The sequence below is a fragment of the Musa acuminata genome, chromosome BXJ1-2 (assembly GCF_036884655.1).
Source record: "Musa acuminata AAA Group cultivar baxijiao chromosome BXJ1-2, Cavendish_Baxijiao_AAA, whole genome shotgun sequence".
NCBI lineage: Eukaryota > Viridiplantae > Streptophyta > Magnoliopsida > Zingiberales > Musaceae > Musa > Musa acuminata.
This window is the reverse complement of record NC_088328.1, coordinates 20,967,887-20,983,926: the sequence shown is the minus strand read 5'-3', so window position 1 is coordinate 20,983,926 and position 16,040 is coordinate 20,967,887. Positions and strand designations below refer to the sequence as shown.

General features: G+C 35.1%; 1 protein-coding gene across 1 annotated transcript; it reads left to right on the top strand.

The window, feature by feature from the left end:
* The first annotated feature begins 736 nt into the window (after positions 1 to 736).
* Positions 737 to 15,803, top strand: LOC103971771 (nuclear pore complex protein NUP93A). Its single transcript, XM_009385889.3, has 15 exons — positions 737 to 975; positions 1,055 to 1,146; positions 1,307 to 1,373; positions 2,035 to 2,094; positions 3,346 to 3,435; positions 5,382 to 5,651; positions 5,871 to 5,966; positions 6,156 to 6,290; positions 8,297 to 8,350; positions 8,430 to 8,513; positions 10,491 to 10,577; positions 10,647 to 11,549; positions 12,831 to 13,012; positions 14,316 to 14,607; positions 15,322 to 15,803. The coding sequence occupies exons 1-15, from the start codon at positions 874 to 876 to the stop codon at positions 15,397 to 15,399; spliced, it is 2,592 nt and encodes an 863-aa protein (XP_009384164.2). The 5' UTR covers positions 737 to 873; the 3' UTR covers positions 15,400 to 15,803.
* Positions 15,804 to 16,040: the final 237 nt, after the last annotated feature.

The window sequence follows — 16,040 nt, the reverse complement described above, 5'->3', positions numbered from 1 at the left end:
AAATCTATAATTATTTCCATCCATTTTTCTTCATCTTAAATCGAACCATTGTTCGTAATCCAGGATTTTATTTTCTCGTCGATATAATCGATATTTATCTTTTTTATCTTTTATCAATGAAGATCTTTTTATCTGTACAACTTAGATTATCTATTCAATCATATGAGTATTTGTCTCAAAATTTGATTAATTTAAGACGGCTGGGTAGGTTTGTGATACCTATTATTGTATTTTAAATAATTTGAAGGTATATGTGAAGTCATTCTTATTTAAGTGGAACGTCAAATTAGCATTACATATTACACATTAGTGTATGTATTTATTTATCTCATTTAGCACACTGATATCATTCTAAATTAAGCTAGTAAAAAATGCTATCTGTCTAGCAATATAGCTATATAATGAAGTTAAATGTGTGTGTGTGTGTCAAAATGTTTTTCTTTTTATTTTTGCCTTGATTGCTTAATTTTAAAAGAGTACTAATGTCAATTAAAGTTTCACTATTCTTGTTCCAACTATAGTTAGAGAGTGACTCATAAGGTATGTTAATATATATATATAACTCATAAGGTGTAAAAATTAAGTTTAAAGTTAAATTTAAAGAATACATTAAAAAAATCATATATATGTAATTTTTAATTTAATAGTTAATTTATTATTATATTCTTTTGATGTTTATTAAATTTTATATAAGACGTGGGAGACGTGTGGAATAAAGGAAAAATCCCTTTAAATTGAAGCCCTAAACCCCTTGGCATTTTACCACTCTCTTCTTTCCCCGCAGCCCGCTCTTTATTTCCTCTGTATCTTTCGAACCGAAACACTCGGAATTAGGGTTCTACAGTTGCATCCCGAAGAGAGGTGCGGGAGGAGATGGCGAACGATCAGGAGATGAGCGGGTGGACTGACCTCCTCCACTCCTCCACCAAGCTCCTGGAGCACGCCGGGCCCTCCGCCCACTTCCCCTCTCTCCAGGTCCTCCCCCATTCCTCCGTCTGCTCTTTTAATCAATTCGCCCGATGTCTTATTTCCTTTTTCTTTGGAATCCTTGTAGAGGAATCTCGACCAGTTGGAGTCTCTCTCCAAGAAGCTCAAGTCTAAAACGATCCGCGCCGAGGCCCCCTCCCAATCCATCTCCGCCACCAGGTTTCTCTCCTTGTCATCTTATGATCTTGTCCCGCGTCTCTGATCGCCATTCCGTTTCCTTCCTCGATGTTTTTCGCGTCCAGGCTGCATGAGTATTGTCTCTTGGAGGTTTATGTGCTTGTTTTGTGTGATTGTCTGCGATACATTCTGTATTGAGCAGGCTGCTCGCTCGGGAAGGGATAAATGCAGAACGGCTCGCTCGAGACCTGAAGTCCTTTGAATTGAAGGTGGGTACCCAAGGTTGCCATTTGCACTTGTCGTTTGATTTCCATTCTTTCTTTCGAGCAGTTGACAAGAAAATGATCAATTGGAGGCACATCTTGCTCGTTACCTTTTTGTTTTAAAGACGTATACTAAATATAACCTTGGGGGCTGTATGAATGTTTGCATGCAAGTCCCGTTGTTGCATTGCCACATGAATCATATTTTCCTTGTGAAGTCATCTAGATGACAATAACCTTCATTCTGATGATCAATTGGGCCGAAAAGCAAGTGTTGCATATTGTACTTATGGCATCCAAGAGTTAGTATTCAAGAGGCATTATGCTTGATGAAAAAGCAAAAAAGCAACATGCTGATCAGGTGCCGTTGATTGACGAATTTCTATCACCAATAGATGACTATATCTGTGCCACCAAAAATTATTTTAATTCAGTGTGTTAGTTAATATGGGTACTTACAAGTGGATCATCACCTAAGCTAGCTCCACCTTAACATACTAACTCTATCTATTCTTTCATTGTTGTGATTGCTTCTCATGAGTTTCATATGTGGTGTGGCACTGTTCCTTGTATAACTGATGTTAAATAACTTGACATATAATTTAGGCAGCTTTATGTGATGAAACCTTTTGTTACATTCTTTTACTTCTCTTTTTTATTCCTATAGACAACTTTTGAGGATGTTTTTCCTTCCGAAGCAACAACTGTGGAGGAGTATTTGCAGCAGGTATCGTCTTCTTTTGTTTAAACTTCATCTGGTTCTTGTAACTTTTCTTTTTATCTGCTGTAATATTATCTTTTCTTTTTATCTGCTATGACATTAACTTTTCTTTTTATCTGCTAAAATGTTATGCCTTTTCATGGATTTCATTCGACTTGACAACCTTACCTTTTTCATGGAAGAATAAATGTGCATACTAATCTAGTGAATTCATTTTTAATATGCATATTAAGGTTATAAAAATTGATAATTAATTGATATCACTATATTTTTTGAATGAAACTATGCAAACTAAGAACTAAAGTATACTTAAGATATGCAATTATAAATATTAGCAACTATTGCTGACAAAAAGATGGGCATATCTTTTCTAATGTTAATTAGAAAATAAAAATGCATGTACAAATGAAGCATGGAGAACGCTGTAACGTCTTTTGACGTTTATTGTAGAGTTATGGTTGCTTTTAAAAGATGGAATCGATATTAAACCATATTTAGATTTCTGAATGCTGATTCTAATGGGGAGCAAGCAATGCTGGCTTCTGTTTTCTTCTGCTTGTGCTACTTTGGTAGCTTGAACATGCAGTTTGGGTCTTAATTTCTTACTATGCATAAGAAATTTCTTCATATAAAAAATCATAGTTCTAATCTTGTTCTATAAGGGCATGATAATTCATTTTTACCTTCAGTTTGGCCTGGATATATTATGTATTGCAAAATGTGCATCATATTCATATCCGGCAGCTAAATGATTTTGTCGGAAACAACTTTATTAAAATTGGGGCTACTTCTTCCTTGGAATATGAGTCTCTTCACCCAGTCTTTGCGTAAAGAGCTCTTCTTGGACAATCATATGCTTAGTGTCTCTTGTTATGGTAACATAGCAGATCAGTGCTGTTGTTGCTTCTTTAAACAATTTTCAGGAGTGCCTTTATCTATCAAAATAAGCAAAGTCTATTTTAAAGAATAAAGGTAGTTCTGCATCTGATTTTCATTGATGGATAGAGATTTTTACCAGTTGGGTGAGCCTTCTTCTGTGTAATGTTTCTCTTCCTGTTGTACTCTCTTCTCTCTCACCTCTGTTTCTCTGCACCTTAATGCTTTGTGGCTATTGCTGTACTTCCTACTCTGCTTCTTTTTCACTTGAATGCACTGGTTTTCACATTTATTTAAGAATTTATTTATTCATTAATTCTTCTCATGATTTTCTTTCTGATAAATAATTTATGGAGTTAATCAAGTGTTTGTTTTTAATAGATTCATGAAATGACAATGGTTTCATCCATCCAAGAAGCTCAAAAGGACAACTTGCGAAGCTTCAATGATCACATGATGCAAGTTCTGGAGGTTAGTATCACTTTTTTTTAAATACTTTTTGAGCTTCAATAATTATGTTTCTTTATGTCAAATGGTCTTGTTGGTTGCGACAGTATAAAAAGATTAAATTGTTGCCCTAATGGTGTGAGATGTACTGTTGTATATAGTATGCAAAACAGGATACATGATGTATGACAAGTTGGTATAGAATTTCCAGATTATACTGATGATATTCTTGCGAATTGGGACTATGGGAGTTGGATTATCTGTTCCAATTGCATATACAGCCGAGGTATCACACACACACAAATATATACGATGTACACACATGCCATATCCATGTCACTGACCACAACTGTGGTAAAGATGATAATTAATCACATGCTGAAGCTCTTATCCAATGCTCTGAACCAAGCATGTGAGTGTCACATTGACACCGGGAAGCTAACCTGGTGTAGCATGCTTTTGACAGATGACTACAGACTCATCATGACATGTTTAGAAATATTAGGCATTATGTTTATGAAAGCTCACTACCTTGATTTTTGGTCGAATAGATGTTTTTGTATATGATGAACAAACATTTTATTCATATAGCTGCTGATTTAATATATGAATGTTTAGATGCTAGTATGTCAGAGAAATACATTCTCATATTAATTGGAAAATAAATGAATGGGACTAAGATTAAATAGGAAAGATGCCTAACTATGGATGCCAAAAAAAAAAAAAAAAAAGCTGAGTTAAAGAAACTTCAATATTGGTGATGCTTATGGTCAAACAATCTGTAATTGTTGACTATCCCTTAAAATGAATGAGGTTATTGGCAGAATCAGAGGCCCCTGAAGTTTTGGACTTTCCTTAATATTATAATGATGTTACTGGTCTCCCTTCTCTCTCTTACCTCATTGTAGAGGTTATTGTGCAAGGTAATTTTGACCCACCACTGTAGGTAAAAGAATTTGAAGCTGCATGCTTATTATTCAAAGAGTTCTAGAAGGGAAAATTTTGAGTGGCAAGGGACCCTAATTGATCTCAAGAGATTTTGGTTCAATCCTGTATAAAAATAAAGCATTATGCTGCTGGTTGTTGTCATCTTGTCTCTTTCTAAGAATGCTAACTAAATTATTATGGTATAATTCGTTGATTTCATTTTCGAAAGGGTCTGGTTATTTAGGATGTCTATGCATTAAGAAAATGTTTTCTCTACTTTTTCTTCCTTCCTGATATTAGCCCATTAATTTTCTTCTAGTTTTATTCTATACTCATTGCTGTGAGAATATAGAATTTACTGAAATTTACATGCTAGATTGAAATTTACCCTAGGATGATTTGTGATTATTGGACATTCTTGTTACTACCTTAGGATTGGTGAGGTTTCATATATTTAAACTTCTCTATCAGAGAGGTCAATTTGACCCCCTGAACACAGGTTTATGTAGAGCAGCCACTAGACTAATATGTTCACCTCATTGAACTGAAACATAAGGGCAGTATATCCCAGCACTGTCGAAACTAGCAAATATAATTTCATTATACTAATAAAATTCAGGATACTATAAGTTGATATATTTTGACACTGATCTATTACGCTATCTGTGAGCCATCTGCAGTCCTACTAGCAGTCTCCTTAAATTTTTATTGCAAGATGCAATTTTTTTCCTGTGTGACTCTCCTGCTTGCTATTATTAAAATCATGCAATGATGACAAATAGCTTTAGAGAGTTTTGCTTATGTAGTATGACTTTTTGTTCTGTACGTAAAATACAAACTGGGTTTATCTTAGGTTATTTACTATTAGTTGTAAACATTTTGCTATATGCATGCTACGATTTAGAACATTCTTCAAGGGAAAAGAATAACTGTGTTGATTGAACAAAGGCCTTGACTTTGATATTCATACATGTTTAGGGGATGGACCATTTCTCTCCTTTTGTTCAGCTTCTTTAGTCTTGATAAAGTTAAGTGTTTTGTAGGAGGATTGGCAGAAGGAAAAGAGAGACTTTTTGCAAAGCTTAAGTCGACTTTCCACATTACCTAGGGGAAACAGTAGCATTTTGAGCAGTGGATTCTCCAGTACTGTTCAGATGCCACCTCAAGCTTCCAGCCCTCATGTCTCCAAGACTTCATCAAACATGGAAGTTATGCCTATGGCTAATAAGTCAATAATTGAGAAAAAAGCTTCAGTATATGCTGAAATCTTGCGAAACCTCAATGATGCAAGGGGACGTGGATTGCATTTCAAAGTAAGATACTCTTTTGTTCACCAAAAGCCCAGTGGTTTTATCACTGTTAAATATTATTAATGAGAGGTTGCCAAGTTTATGTGTCTGTTTCTGGAAGTTAGCACCTCTAGAATAGTCTATTTATGCCACATTGATTAAACTTTCATGCTTAATGACTGGTCTTTCTGTTTACATATGACTTGACTTGACTAAATTAATTAATTACTATGTTCTTGTTAGCCTGCTACAGCTTTCAGGGATGCTTATGAAAGTATGGGCCTTGATTTTTCTGGTATGAGATCAGTTACCATGCAAAAAATCTGGCATTTGATTCAGGTATGCCTTTGCTGTTATCTGGTGTAGAGAGTGCTACTCGTAATAATTTCCATCCTGTACTTATTCTACATAATTTTAGACAGGACAAAATAAATGAAATTGTGTTATGTCCCTAGGATGTGTTCATTTCTGATTTCTTTGTATTATCTAATTTTTGAATAATTTTCATGGCAACACTACTATTTTTAGGCATTGGTTGGTGAATATTCCAATAATCGGCAAAAGTTTTCAAGAAAAATGTCCCTTGTGATTGGAGCAAGACGTCATCTTGAATGGGGCCATGAGAAGTATATACTCGATATGATTAAAACCCATCCTTCACAGGTATAATTCGTTTTTGATCAATTATTTTTTATTAATAAGTACTTAATAAAGTATTTATTGCATCAATAATTTATCAAAGTACAGTACTATGTATTTTGGATGTTGATTTGTTTATCTGATGAGTTTGCTATTTGGCATTGAAATCTGGATATGTTGTTTGTTTTTGTTATGTAAAAGTTCATAACTTTTAAACTCTGATTGCTACTTTTGCAAGCATAATTTGACAACAGCTAGTCAGCTAGGAACCTATCTTTAATTTAAGTAGTAAGTTCCTTTCAGGTTTAGAGAATTCAGAATAATATGATATGGTTTATGACTTCCATATTATTGTCATTCTAAGTGGCAAGTTGCCTGCAGATTAGAACATTATGGCATGGTTCATGGTATTGGTACTGTTGTTTTTCTTCTGGAGGCAAAACAGATCCCCTGGTTGAATCATAATGACTTGCTTTAATTTTGACTCTATCCCCGGGTAGTATCTGCATAAAACACCTCCTACTCTTTGAAACATAACCATGAATTACATCTTCACTGTCTAAGTGGATCTGGGCTGTTGGGAATTACTTTGAGAGACTTAAACTTGAATGAGTAAAATTTTTTTCCGTTCCAGGTAACTTTCTTGAAGTGTCGACTAACGGAGGAAGAGTTGTATTGTTAAAACATTATATAGAATTGGATGAAGATTCTTCATGTGCATTTTACTTTCTTTGCTTCATTTATGTGATTAAGCTTGTTATATAACATTTGTCTGCTTTTGATGCCATAGGTCATTTTCATGGTAGTTCTTGAGAGCTAGTCATGGTGTGAGGTTTTTTATTTGTTATTAATATGCCTGATCTTGTGTTTTGACTGCATACTTCCCTTGTTGAATTTCAAAAAACAATTACTTAGATTTCATCTTTGTTGTTTATCTAAATTCTGAACTTGTTCCTCCTCAAAGCAATGTAAAAGATGTTTGCCTCTCCCATGTTCTGCCCTCGAACCTTACTTTTCCTCAGTTGACAGTAGTTGTGTTGGTGGTGAGCTATAGCATTAGTTGTAATGGTGTTAGTACTGGTACTGAAGAGTGGTGGTAATGATCATGGTGGTGATGGTTATGGCGGTCATGATGTTGTCTCAATGGTGGAGTTAGTGCTCAGGTTGAAGGAGTAATACTGCTGGTTGTGATGGTATCGGCAGTGATTAGTGGTGTGGTATCATCAGTGGTAACAACAGTGACAATGGCAGTGGAAATAACAGTGTTGGCAGAGGCGGTGATGATGGTGGTGCTAGTAGTCTTGGTGACTATGGCATGCTGGTGGTAGTAGCATGTGGCAGCTGAGGCAGTGGCTGCAAAAACACAATTGGTGGGGATGATGATGATGGTAACAGCAGCAGTGGTAGTAGCAATAACTGCAATCGTGATGGTGAGTTGGTGACGGTGGTGGTCTTGGTAAAGTGATGAAGGCTGGTTGTGGTGGTGACAGTAGTGGTTGTTGAAACGAGTGAATGTGTGGGCTTAAGAGTATTGGAGAAGCTTTGGCAACTTCAAAATTAGCAACAAAAGATTTTCTTATTCAAAATCAAAAATATGTAAAACTAATTTCTGAGTGAAGATTTTTCTTTTGTGGTAGCAAGCTAATTTACTATATATATATATATATATATATACATACATATATATATATATATATATATACATATACATATATATATATATATACATATATACATATATATATACACACACAGTTGGAAAATCTTCAATAATAAACATGTCTAAAATTTCCTAGTGCTCATTTGTGCATCATTTACTACATTTCCCATGTCTAAGTTATCTATTTGTTGTCTTTATCTGCTTTTGGTAGTTGATGGGTAATATCTTATCTAGACTTGAAGATTGCATATACATTCTATTATCTCTTTGATGTATCTTTTTTTTAATACTAGTGTAGTTATATCGTGATCAATTTTTTTTTTAATATCATGATCTATTTGACTAGAATACCTTTGTTTTGCGGTGATAGGCTGCTCTTGGTGGAGCTGTTGGCAATTTGGAAAAGATTCAAGCATTTCTCCGGGTTCATTCTATTCACCTCTCTTTATTTTTTCATATGGTCTCCATGTAAGTGGTCCCTTTTAACATCTGTCTATTAACAGGTGCGGTTAAGGGACCACGGTATGCTGGATTTTGACACTACTGATATTCGTAGGCAGCCCCCAATTGACACAACTTGGCAACAGGTGACTTTTAGCTTGGTTATTAGCTTTAATGAGCTGAGTGATTTCTATTCACATCTTCACTTCTGTTTTGGTGAAAACGAGTCACTTGTTCATTTGATATCAGAGCCAAACATGAATGCCAAGGATGTGATAATAATGTTTTGTGGATGTGAAGTAACATGTTTCAATGATATAAATGAATCAACTTAAAGTAACATAGCAAAAGAGAAAAAAGAAAAAGAGAAAGACATGCTAATAATCATACTTAAGTTCATTCCATTTTGCCGTGAAATGAGTTTGATGAAAAGATTTGTCTCACTAACATTGTGTATAAATAATAGTGCAAGTATTTTTTTTATATATCTTAATGGACTAGCAGTTCATATAATATAACTACAAAGGTTTATGCTTGTGGATATTTGTAACTGGAAGTTATGAGTTCTGGTGTAAAATTACAAGCTCTAGCAGTCTTGATTTTTTTTTTTCTTGAGTTGAACTTAATTTTCAAAACTCAAAATGGATATGATTCTACCTGAAGTTTAGCAACTGCGAATGAATTTGACTTTATAGTTCACCTAATGCTCAGCTGCACATGAGCTTTATTAGTGTCAATTGAAGGCATTAGTAAGAGTTTTTAAGGTTCTCATTTGCTTATACATGTGCATATGTTTCAGTATATATATGCATACATTTGAATATTGAGTTTATTTGCTCAATGGATCTGCATCTAGTAGCTTAATGTTTATAAATTACTATTCACCTCATCCATTTAGTACTGCTTGGAATAGGAAAAGTTGCTTTTTTTTACTTTTAATGTCCTGTCTATGCGCACTTATTACAGTTTGTGTGATAAATTAGACTATTCAAAATCATGGTTCTTTTACTAGCTTGATGAACTAGTATGGAGCTAAACACCAGACAAGATCAAGTATCTTAATTCTTAACAATAATTGAGGCAGTGGTTAACCATATACCCTGAAAATTGATAACAATATTGTAGCTAAATTCTGAAAACCAATGTTGCTATATACTCAAGGGACTGCTAATTTTGTTGGTAGGATAATTTTGAGTTCAATGGAAATATGGTGGTGTTTTATGGATAAGAACTTCAAGTTGTCGAAGTTGAATAAATGGGTGTGTATATAGTGAAATGAAGTTACATCAGACTTATAACAGAAACCACGGAATTGTTTCACGATTTAAGAGAAACTACAATGGAATTATTTTATGATTTTTTTGTTAAAATTAATTAAAGATATAGATGAAACATCTGAAATTAGCACTGCCAGGTGGATGATTTAGAGAGATGCCTACACAATAATAAGGGAAACATATGCCTTTGAGATAATAATAGGTGCTGTGAAGGCATTTAATATACAAGGAGCTCAGGGCATTTACTGACATTAACACTTGTAGCCATCAAGCAATGTGAAGAGAATTTTTTATGTTTTTGTTTAGGTTATGGCATTTAATAGCTTAGCCATCAAGCAGTTTGAAGGTATTTTTTATGCCTTATGTTTTATATTTGTAAGTCATTAATTTTAGTTGCTGTCTAGATTATGCTTATGCATACAAGACTGTTGCCATGTGCTATTGGTCTGTTTCCATATTCTTTACGTCCAACTTGTGCTCATTTATTGGGAAGATTGCTCTTGGATAAGATTACATCACTGTTGAAGAACACTTTGCTGCTTTTATCCTTCCAACCTCAACATTGTGTTCAGAATGATTATCTTAAAGGTCCCTCAAATTGATGGTTGATTTTTTCTTTTTTGAAATACTGAAGTTAACACAAATCAATAGCAGTGATATATATTCCTGAATTTATAATTGCAATTAAACATCTGATTTTTCTTGTCATCCACTTGTGAAAAGTATTTTCTTCCTAACTCTTGCTAGGTATACTTTACCTAACAACTTGATTTTTATGCAAATGTCCTTTTATTTTGTATTGGACTGTATTAGCTAATTATATTTGGTCTTGTTTCTTTTATGTAGATTTATTACTGTTTAAGAACTGGTTATTATGATGAAGCAAAGAAAGTTGCTGAATCATCACGTGCTGCCCACCAATTTGCCCCCCAGGTAGCTACTGCTTATTGTTGATTGTTGAATATCTCTTAGTTTTATTTACTAAGAATGTGAAACTGGCAGCTTGCAGAGTGGATTGCTTCCGGTGGTTCGGTGTCACCAGAGACTGCTGCTGTTGCATCTGAAGAGTGTGAAAAATTGTTAAGAATGGGTGATCGAGCAGGAAGACCAGGTTATGACAGGAAGAAGTTACTACTTTATGCTATAATTTCTGGCAGTCGACGCCAGGTAGAGAGGTTGCTTAGAGATGTGCCATCACTTTTTGGCACTATTGAAGACTTCTTATGGTTCAAATTGTCAGCAATACGTGACTGCCCTGGTGGATCCTCTTCTATAGTACTAAGTGAGGGTTTGGTGCCATATAACCTGGATGATCTTCAAGGTTACTTGAACAAGTTTGAGCCATCATATTATACGAAAAATGGGAAAGACCCCCTGGTTTATCCGTATGTTCTACTCTTGAGCATTCAGTTTCTTCCAGCAGTTCTATACTTGTTTAAAGAAGTGGGAGAGGAGGGCTACAATGTTGATGCTGTACATATATCAATAGCTTTAGCAGACAATGGAGTTCTTTCAGATGGGATTGGAACTGACCGTAAGATAGGGGTTATGGATGCTTGTGCAGAAGTTGCTAGCATAATACGACAATATGGTTCAGTCTACTTGCGTCAAGGTAACCTTGAGTTAGCTTTGGAATATTATGCACAAGCAGCTGCGGCAATGGGTGGAGGAGAAGTGTCATGGATTGGGAGAGGCAGTAGTGATCAGCAAAGGCAGCGAAATATGATGTTAAGACAACTGCTTACAGAAGTATTGCTACAGGATGGTGGTATCTCTCTTTTACTTGGTCCAAGAGGCACTGGGGAAGAAGGTGCACTTAGTAAATATATTATGGATTGGAATAGCCGGCAACAGTTTTTGCTTGAGGCAGCTCGTCAATGCCAAGAAGCTGGGCTTTATGACAAAGTATCTCCTTTTTTTACACATATTGACATCTTAGTCTGTTTTCTGCTATATCATGCCAATTTTTTTGGAAATAAAGAGTGTATTTTCATTAATTAGCATCCTTGTCTAATCAAATGTTGCTGACATATCTTTTTATGCATTTACTGGATTGTTAGTTCATTTGCTTGCTGTAGCTCTCTTTCATAACCAAATCACAACATAGATCAAGAAGTTGGCTGGTCAAAACATTACTACTTAACAAATGATCTGCTCAGATGTTGATGACTAGAGGCTTAATTTTTTCGTATGTTAGATAGCATCTAGTATTATGAATTCGATGGGAGATGAACCTGGTGTATGAACCATTGTAAAGTGTCAGAGCTAGTTTTGTCACTTGGTAATTACTAGTGGTTTTCCAGATAATGTTTACTCTAACAAAATGGTTGATGTGCTAAAATTAAAAGTGGCCACGGGCTGCAAAACACAATTGCAGCAGGTGCCAGAAAAGGTTACATGATTTGATAGTATGTCATATACATACTTTTGGGGGTTTCTGGAGTACGATATGAAAGCAGTGCATGTCACTGATGATACATTAGATGCTACATTACTAATGGTACTGTTCCTTTTCTTGTGGAGGTCCAATTGAATCTGTCATACACTAAGTCGAAGGATAGTGGCAGTTAACTGTTGATTAGTTCTGATGTCTGTACTTTCTAAAGTGCTAGTGTAGTTGCAGAAAAGATTTTCTTTTCTTCTGTTTCATTGGAGGCAGAGGATAGGGAGCGAAGGGGGTCTCTTCTATATACATTCTAGATCAGTTGAAGCATTTATTCAGCTTGTTAGACCATTGGGACAATTTAAGTTTTCTAAGAATGTTTCAGCAGTCAATAATCTATTAAATAATATGATCAACAACAGTTTCATATCATTCTGGGTTGCAAGCCTCCCCAATTTGTCAGGCCATTTCCTCTTGCTTAGTCATTCAACATATATGGAAGAGTAAAAATGTCAACAACAGGAATGTCTATTGTCTTCGTTGGCAGCAAAATGTATGCAGAAAGTAACTTTTGTAGATGTTCCATGCTAGAATGTTAATTTATGGATCAAAAGAGTAAGATATTACGGTAGCATATGCATATGCAGCTGTACATGTGTATTGCAATGTGATTTGCAGTGGTTTGTATTAGCTGACATTTGTCAGTTAATATTATCATAGTTTCTGTGGTAGAAACTATTTTAATTGATTTTTGTCATTTTTTTTACATAACATCAACATGTTCTCCTCGTTGTAATTTGCAGTCTGTAGAAATCCACAAGAGAGTTGGAGCATTTTCAGTAGCACTGGAAACTGTCAATAAGTGTCTCTCAGATGTGATCTGTGCCATGTCACGTGGAAGGTTAGATGGTGAAAGTCGAGCTGCTAGTCTAATTCAGTCAGGCAATGACATTTTGGAGAACTTTAAATATTCTTCTGGAGTCAGGTTGCCCTCGATAATGAAACCTTCAATTTCAGTTATCTAACATTTATGATGCAGATATATGTATTTTGTATGGATCTGTATTTCTCTTAGTTTGTGTTAGATTAAACTTTTAACTTTCCATGCTTGTTTATCCATATATTTATTTACCTATCCTGTCAGGAATCAACATATCATATCTTATTTAACACCATGAAGAATTATTTTGATTTTATTTGGCTAATTTCTGCTTCATCTTATGTCTTGTTTTCTTTCTGGTTTTTTCAGCTGTTTATAAAGTCAAAACAAGAATATTTCTTCCATGTAATTGATATTATATCACTTTTTTTTCTTCTTATCTTTAAAAGGACTGCAAGTGTTGCTGTTGTTATGGCTTCTCAATTAATTAAAACACTTTCTTCAATTACATAAATATACATGTGCACTTTGTGAACTCTAATCTCTATATTCTTGTTTGCCTTTGTCATGAAAAAAACCAGCATAAACATTTTCTGCAATTCCTTTCAGAAGATTTCATGTTTCCTTAAATTTATTGTCTGTTGCTTCTGAAAATACTTGACAATTGTTACCATACATGAACATTTTTTTTCCCATACATGAACATCAGTGGGACACATTTTTTGACAATTATTGCAGCTTAGTTATCTGTCATTTGAGCTCAAACTACAGATGCTAGTGAGCACTTGGTTTTAGGAACCAGTGGATAGATGGGCTTTCATTTAAATTCTCAAATTTCTGAATGTAATAGGTGGGGTTTGGCATGGTCATAATTGAAAAATGTTCTGGGATTCCCTTTCTCATTTACTTTTGATATGATTATTACGTTGTTGTGGCTGGTGTTATATCAATGTATTAGAGTTAAAATCATGTTTATCAGCAGAAAATAAAACCATGTGGTGGGACTAGGAATTGAAGCAGATGTTAGATATAGCTACTAGTAGCAAGCGGTTGACGAGAACACTAGCAAGTGTTTGAAACCACTAGTGGCAGTGGTGGAGGCAATGCCAGTAACAGTGGCCGTGGCAGTGGTGGTGTTGACTGCAATGATAGGCTGAACAAACTACACAAAACGTTTGGAAAATTTTAAAAACTTTTTATACTATCTATACAAATATTTGGTTTTGCAAGAACAATTTTCATCTTTACATAGTAAATACATATTTTATGATTTTCTGTTCTCATTTAAGATTTTCAGAAAATTTATCCCCTTGCATTCTCTGATTTAACTCTATTATATGTCATTATATAATGAGTATGTCGTCGTCATCGACCATAACCTTTAACCATGTCATTTTTTCACTTGTAGCCTTCAAGAAAAGGAACCGGTTTCCGAACAGCAAACAGTGTTACGGCAGCTTGAAGCTATTCTACATATCAGTAAGCTAGCTAGAGCTGGCCAGCATGTTGATGCTTTGAGGGAGATCATTAAGATCCCATTCCTGCCACTGAATCCTCGAGTACCTGATGTTCACTATGATGTTTTCCAGAAATTGTCCCCACATGTCCAAGCATGTGTGCCACATCTTCTTAAAATCACTCTTAATTGTCTGGACAATGTTAAAGATACTGATGGAACACTGCGTGCGCTGAAGTCCAAGGTAAATATCCTATCTGTGTACATACCCTTTGTCAAAATTACAGACTTAAACTTATTACTAGTATCCTATCTGAAGTCCAATGTTGTCAATGACTTTTATGTCATGGATCCCTGTTAATTATTAGTGAAATGTGTAAAGGGAGGGGATCAACATGGTCACCTTATTTTGGAACTTGTTCTCCTCCCTGCACAAAAATTCAATATATTAAAGTTGTGCCTGGCTGTCCTTTTGATTAGGTCATTCCAGAATCATTCTTAAATCAGGAAAATTTTAGCTTTAAGAATTTGTCCAAAAAATAGGTATGATCAATTTAAGGCCAGCTGTGGTTTTCTAGTATTGTAAGCTGGGTATTGTGGAAGGTTATCCCAGACTTTTCTTCTGTAAGGGTGTCGTGTGCCCCTTTATAGATTGACAGTTTTAACCATGGGGCCCGTATAAATTCATGCAGCATTTTTCTGTTGCTTCAGAAAATTTAACATGTTCCCAATTATTTGTTCATCTTTGCTAATTACATATTGCCCTTCGGAATGTTGAACTTCTTCAAGTCATGCATATATTTTTCATTGGTAGGAGAATCATCATATTGAAGAACATAAATCTGAATCTGTCATGTCAACAACTTGTTTATGTTAAATGCTTATACTTCACATACACCTTTGTCTCTGCCTTTGCTTGTTCAACAGTGGTTGTTAATCTGTATAATTTGAGATGCAGATTGCAAATTTAGTAGCGAACAACATGAACAGAAACTGGCCACAGGACTTGATCGAGAAGGTTGCTCAAAGCATATGAAAAAGTGTTTGTCTGTTAGCGTGAGCTGCCACACTCTTCGCCTGTCACCACAGATGGATATGTAACTTGAAAATGAAATCATGCATCTCCGGATTATTATTATCCACCTGAGAACAAATACTTGAGATGCCAAGTTTTCAACCTACTGAATATTCTGTAAACAAATATTGAATCTTAAATCAGTCTCAGCAAATCCTAGAGTAGATGCTTGTATAACGTGGAAAAGAAAATCTACATGATGGCGAACTAGTCCATTCTGATCAGTGTTCCAAGTGTTTTGTAGTATGTATATTTGCTGGATTTAAGCAAGGTAATGTATTAACTAAAAGTCTGGATGGATCTGGTTGCAACATCTGACAGGAAGTTTATTCTAGATCTGAATTTGGATCCAAGTCTTTGATTTACAGACTCCCACCACGGTGAGCTTGATGCTTGACTGTCCCATTCAAGAACTTGGATATGCTGGGTCGTCATGCCATTCTATTCTTGTTGACGTTGTTGTGTATTTGAAATTATGGTTCTTTTTTAGCTCCTTGATACCTCAAGTTTTTGGCTCATGCTGTGTATTGTGATGCATGAGTTTCGCTATGCATCATGTTTTAGATGTTGAGGATCAAATGAAGCTCGGGCCTAGGAATGCC

What these genes read in the sequence shown, in the direction of transcription:
- LOC103971771 (XM_009385889.3), top strand. Translation starts at nt 874, where the DNA reads ATGGCGAACGATCAGGAGATGAGCGGGTGGACTGACCTCCTCCACTCC. An exon ending in TTAAAACCCATCCTTCACAG is followed by an intron (nt 6,291 to 8,296) that starts GTATAATTCGTT and finishes TTGCGGTGATAG; the next exon opens with GCTGCTCTTGGTGGAGCTGT. An exon ending in CCCACCAATTTGCCCCCCAG is followed by an intron (nt 10,578 to 10,646) that starts GTAGCTACTGCT and finishes TGAAACTGGCAG; the next exon opens with CTTGCAGAGTGGATTGCTTC.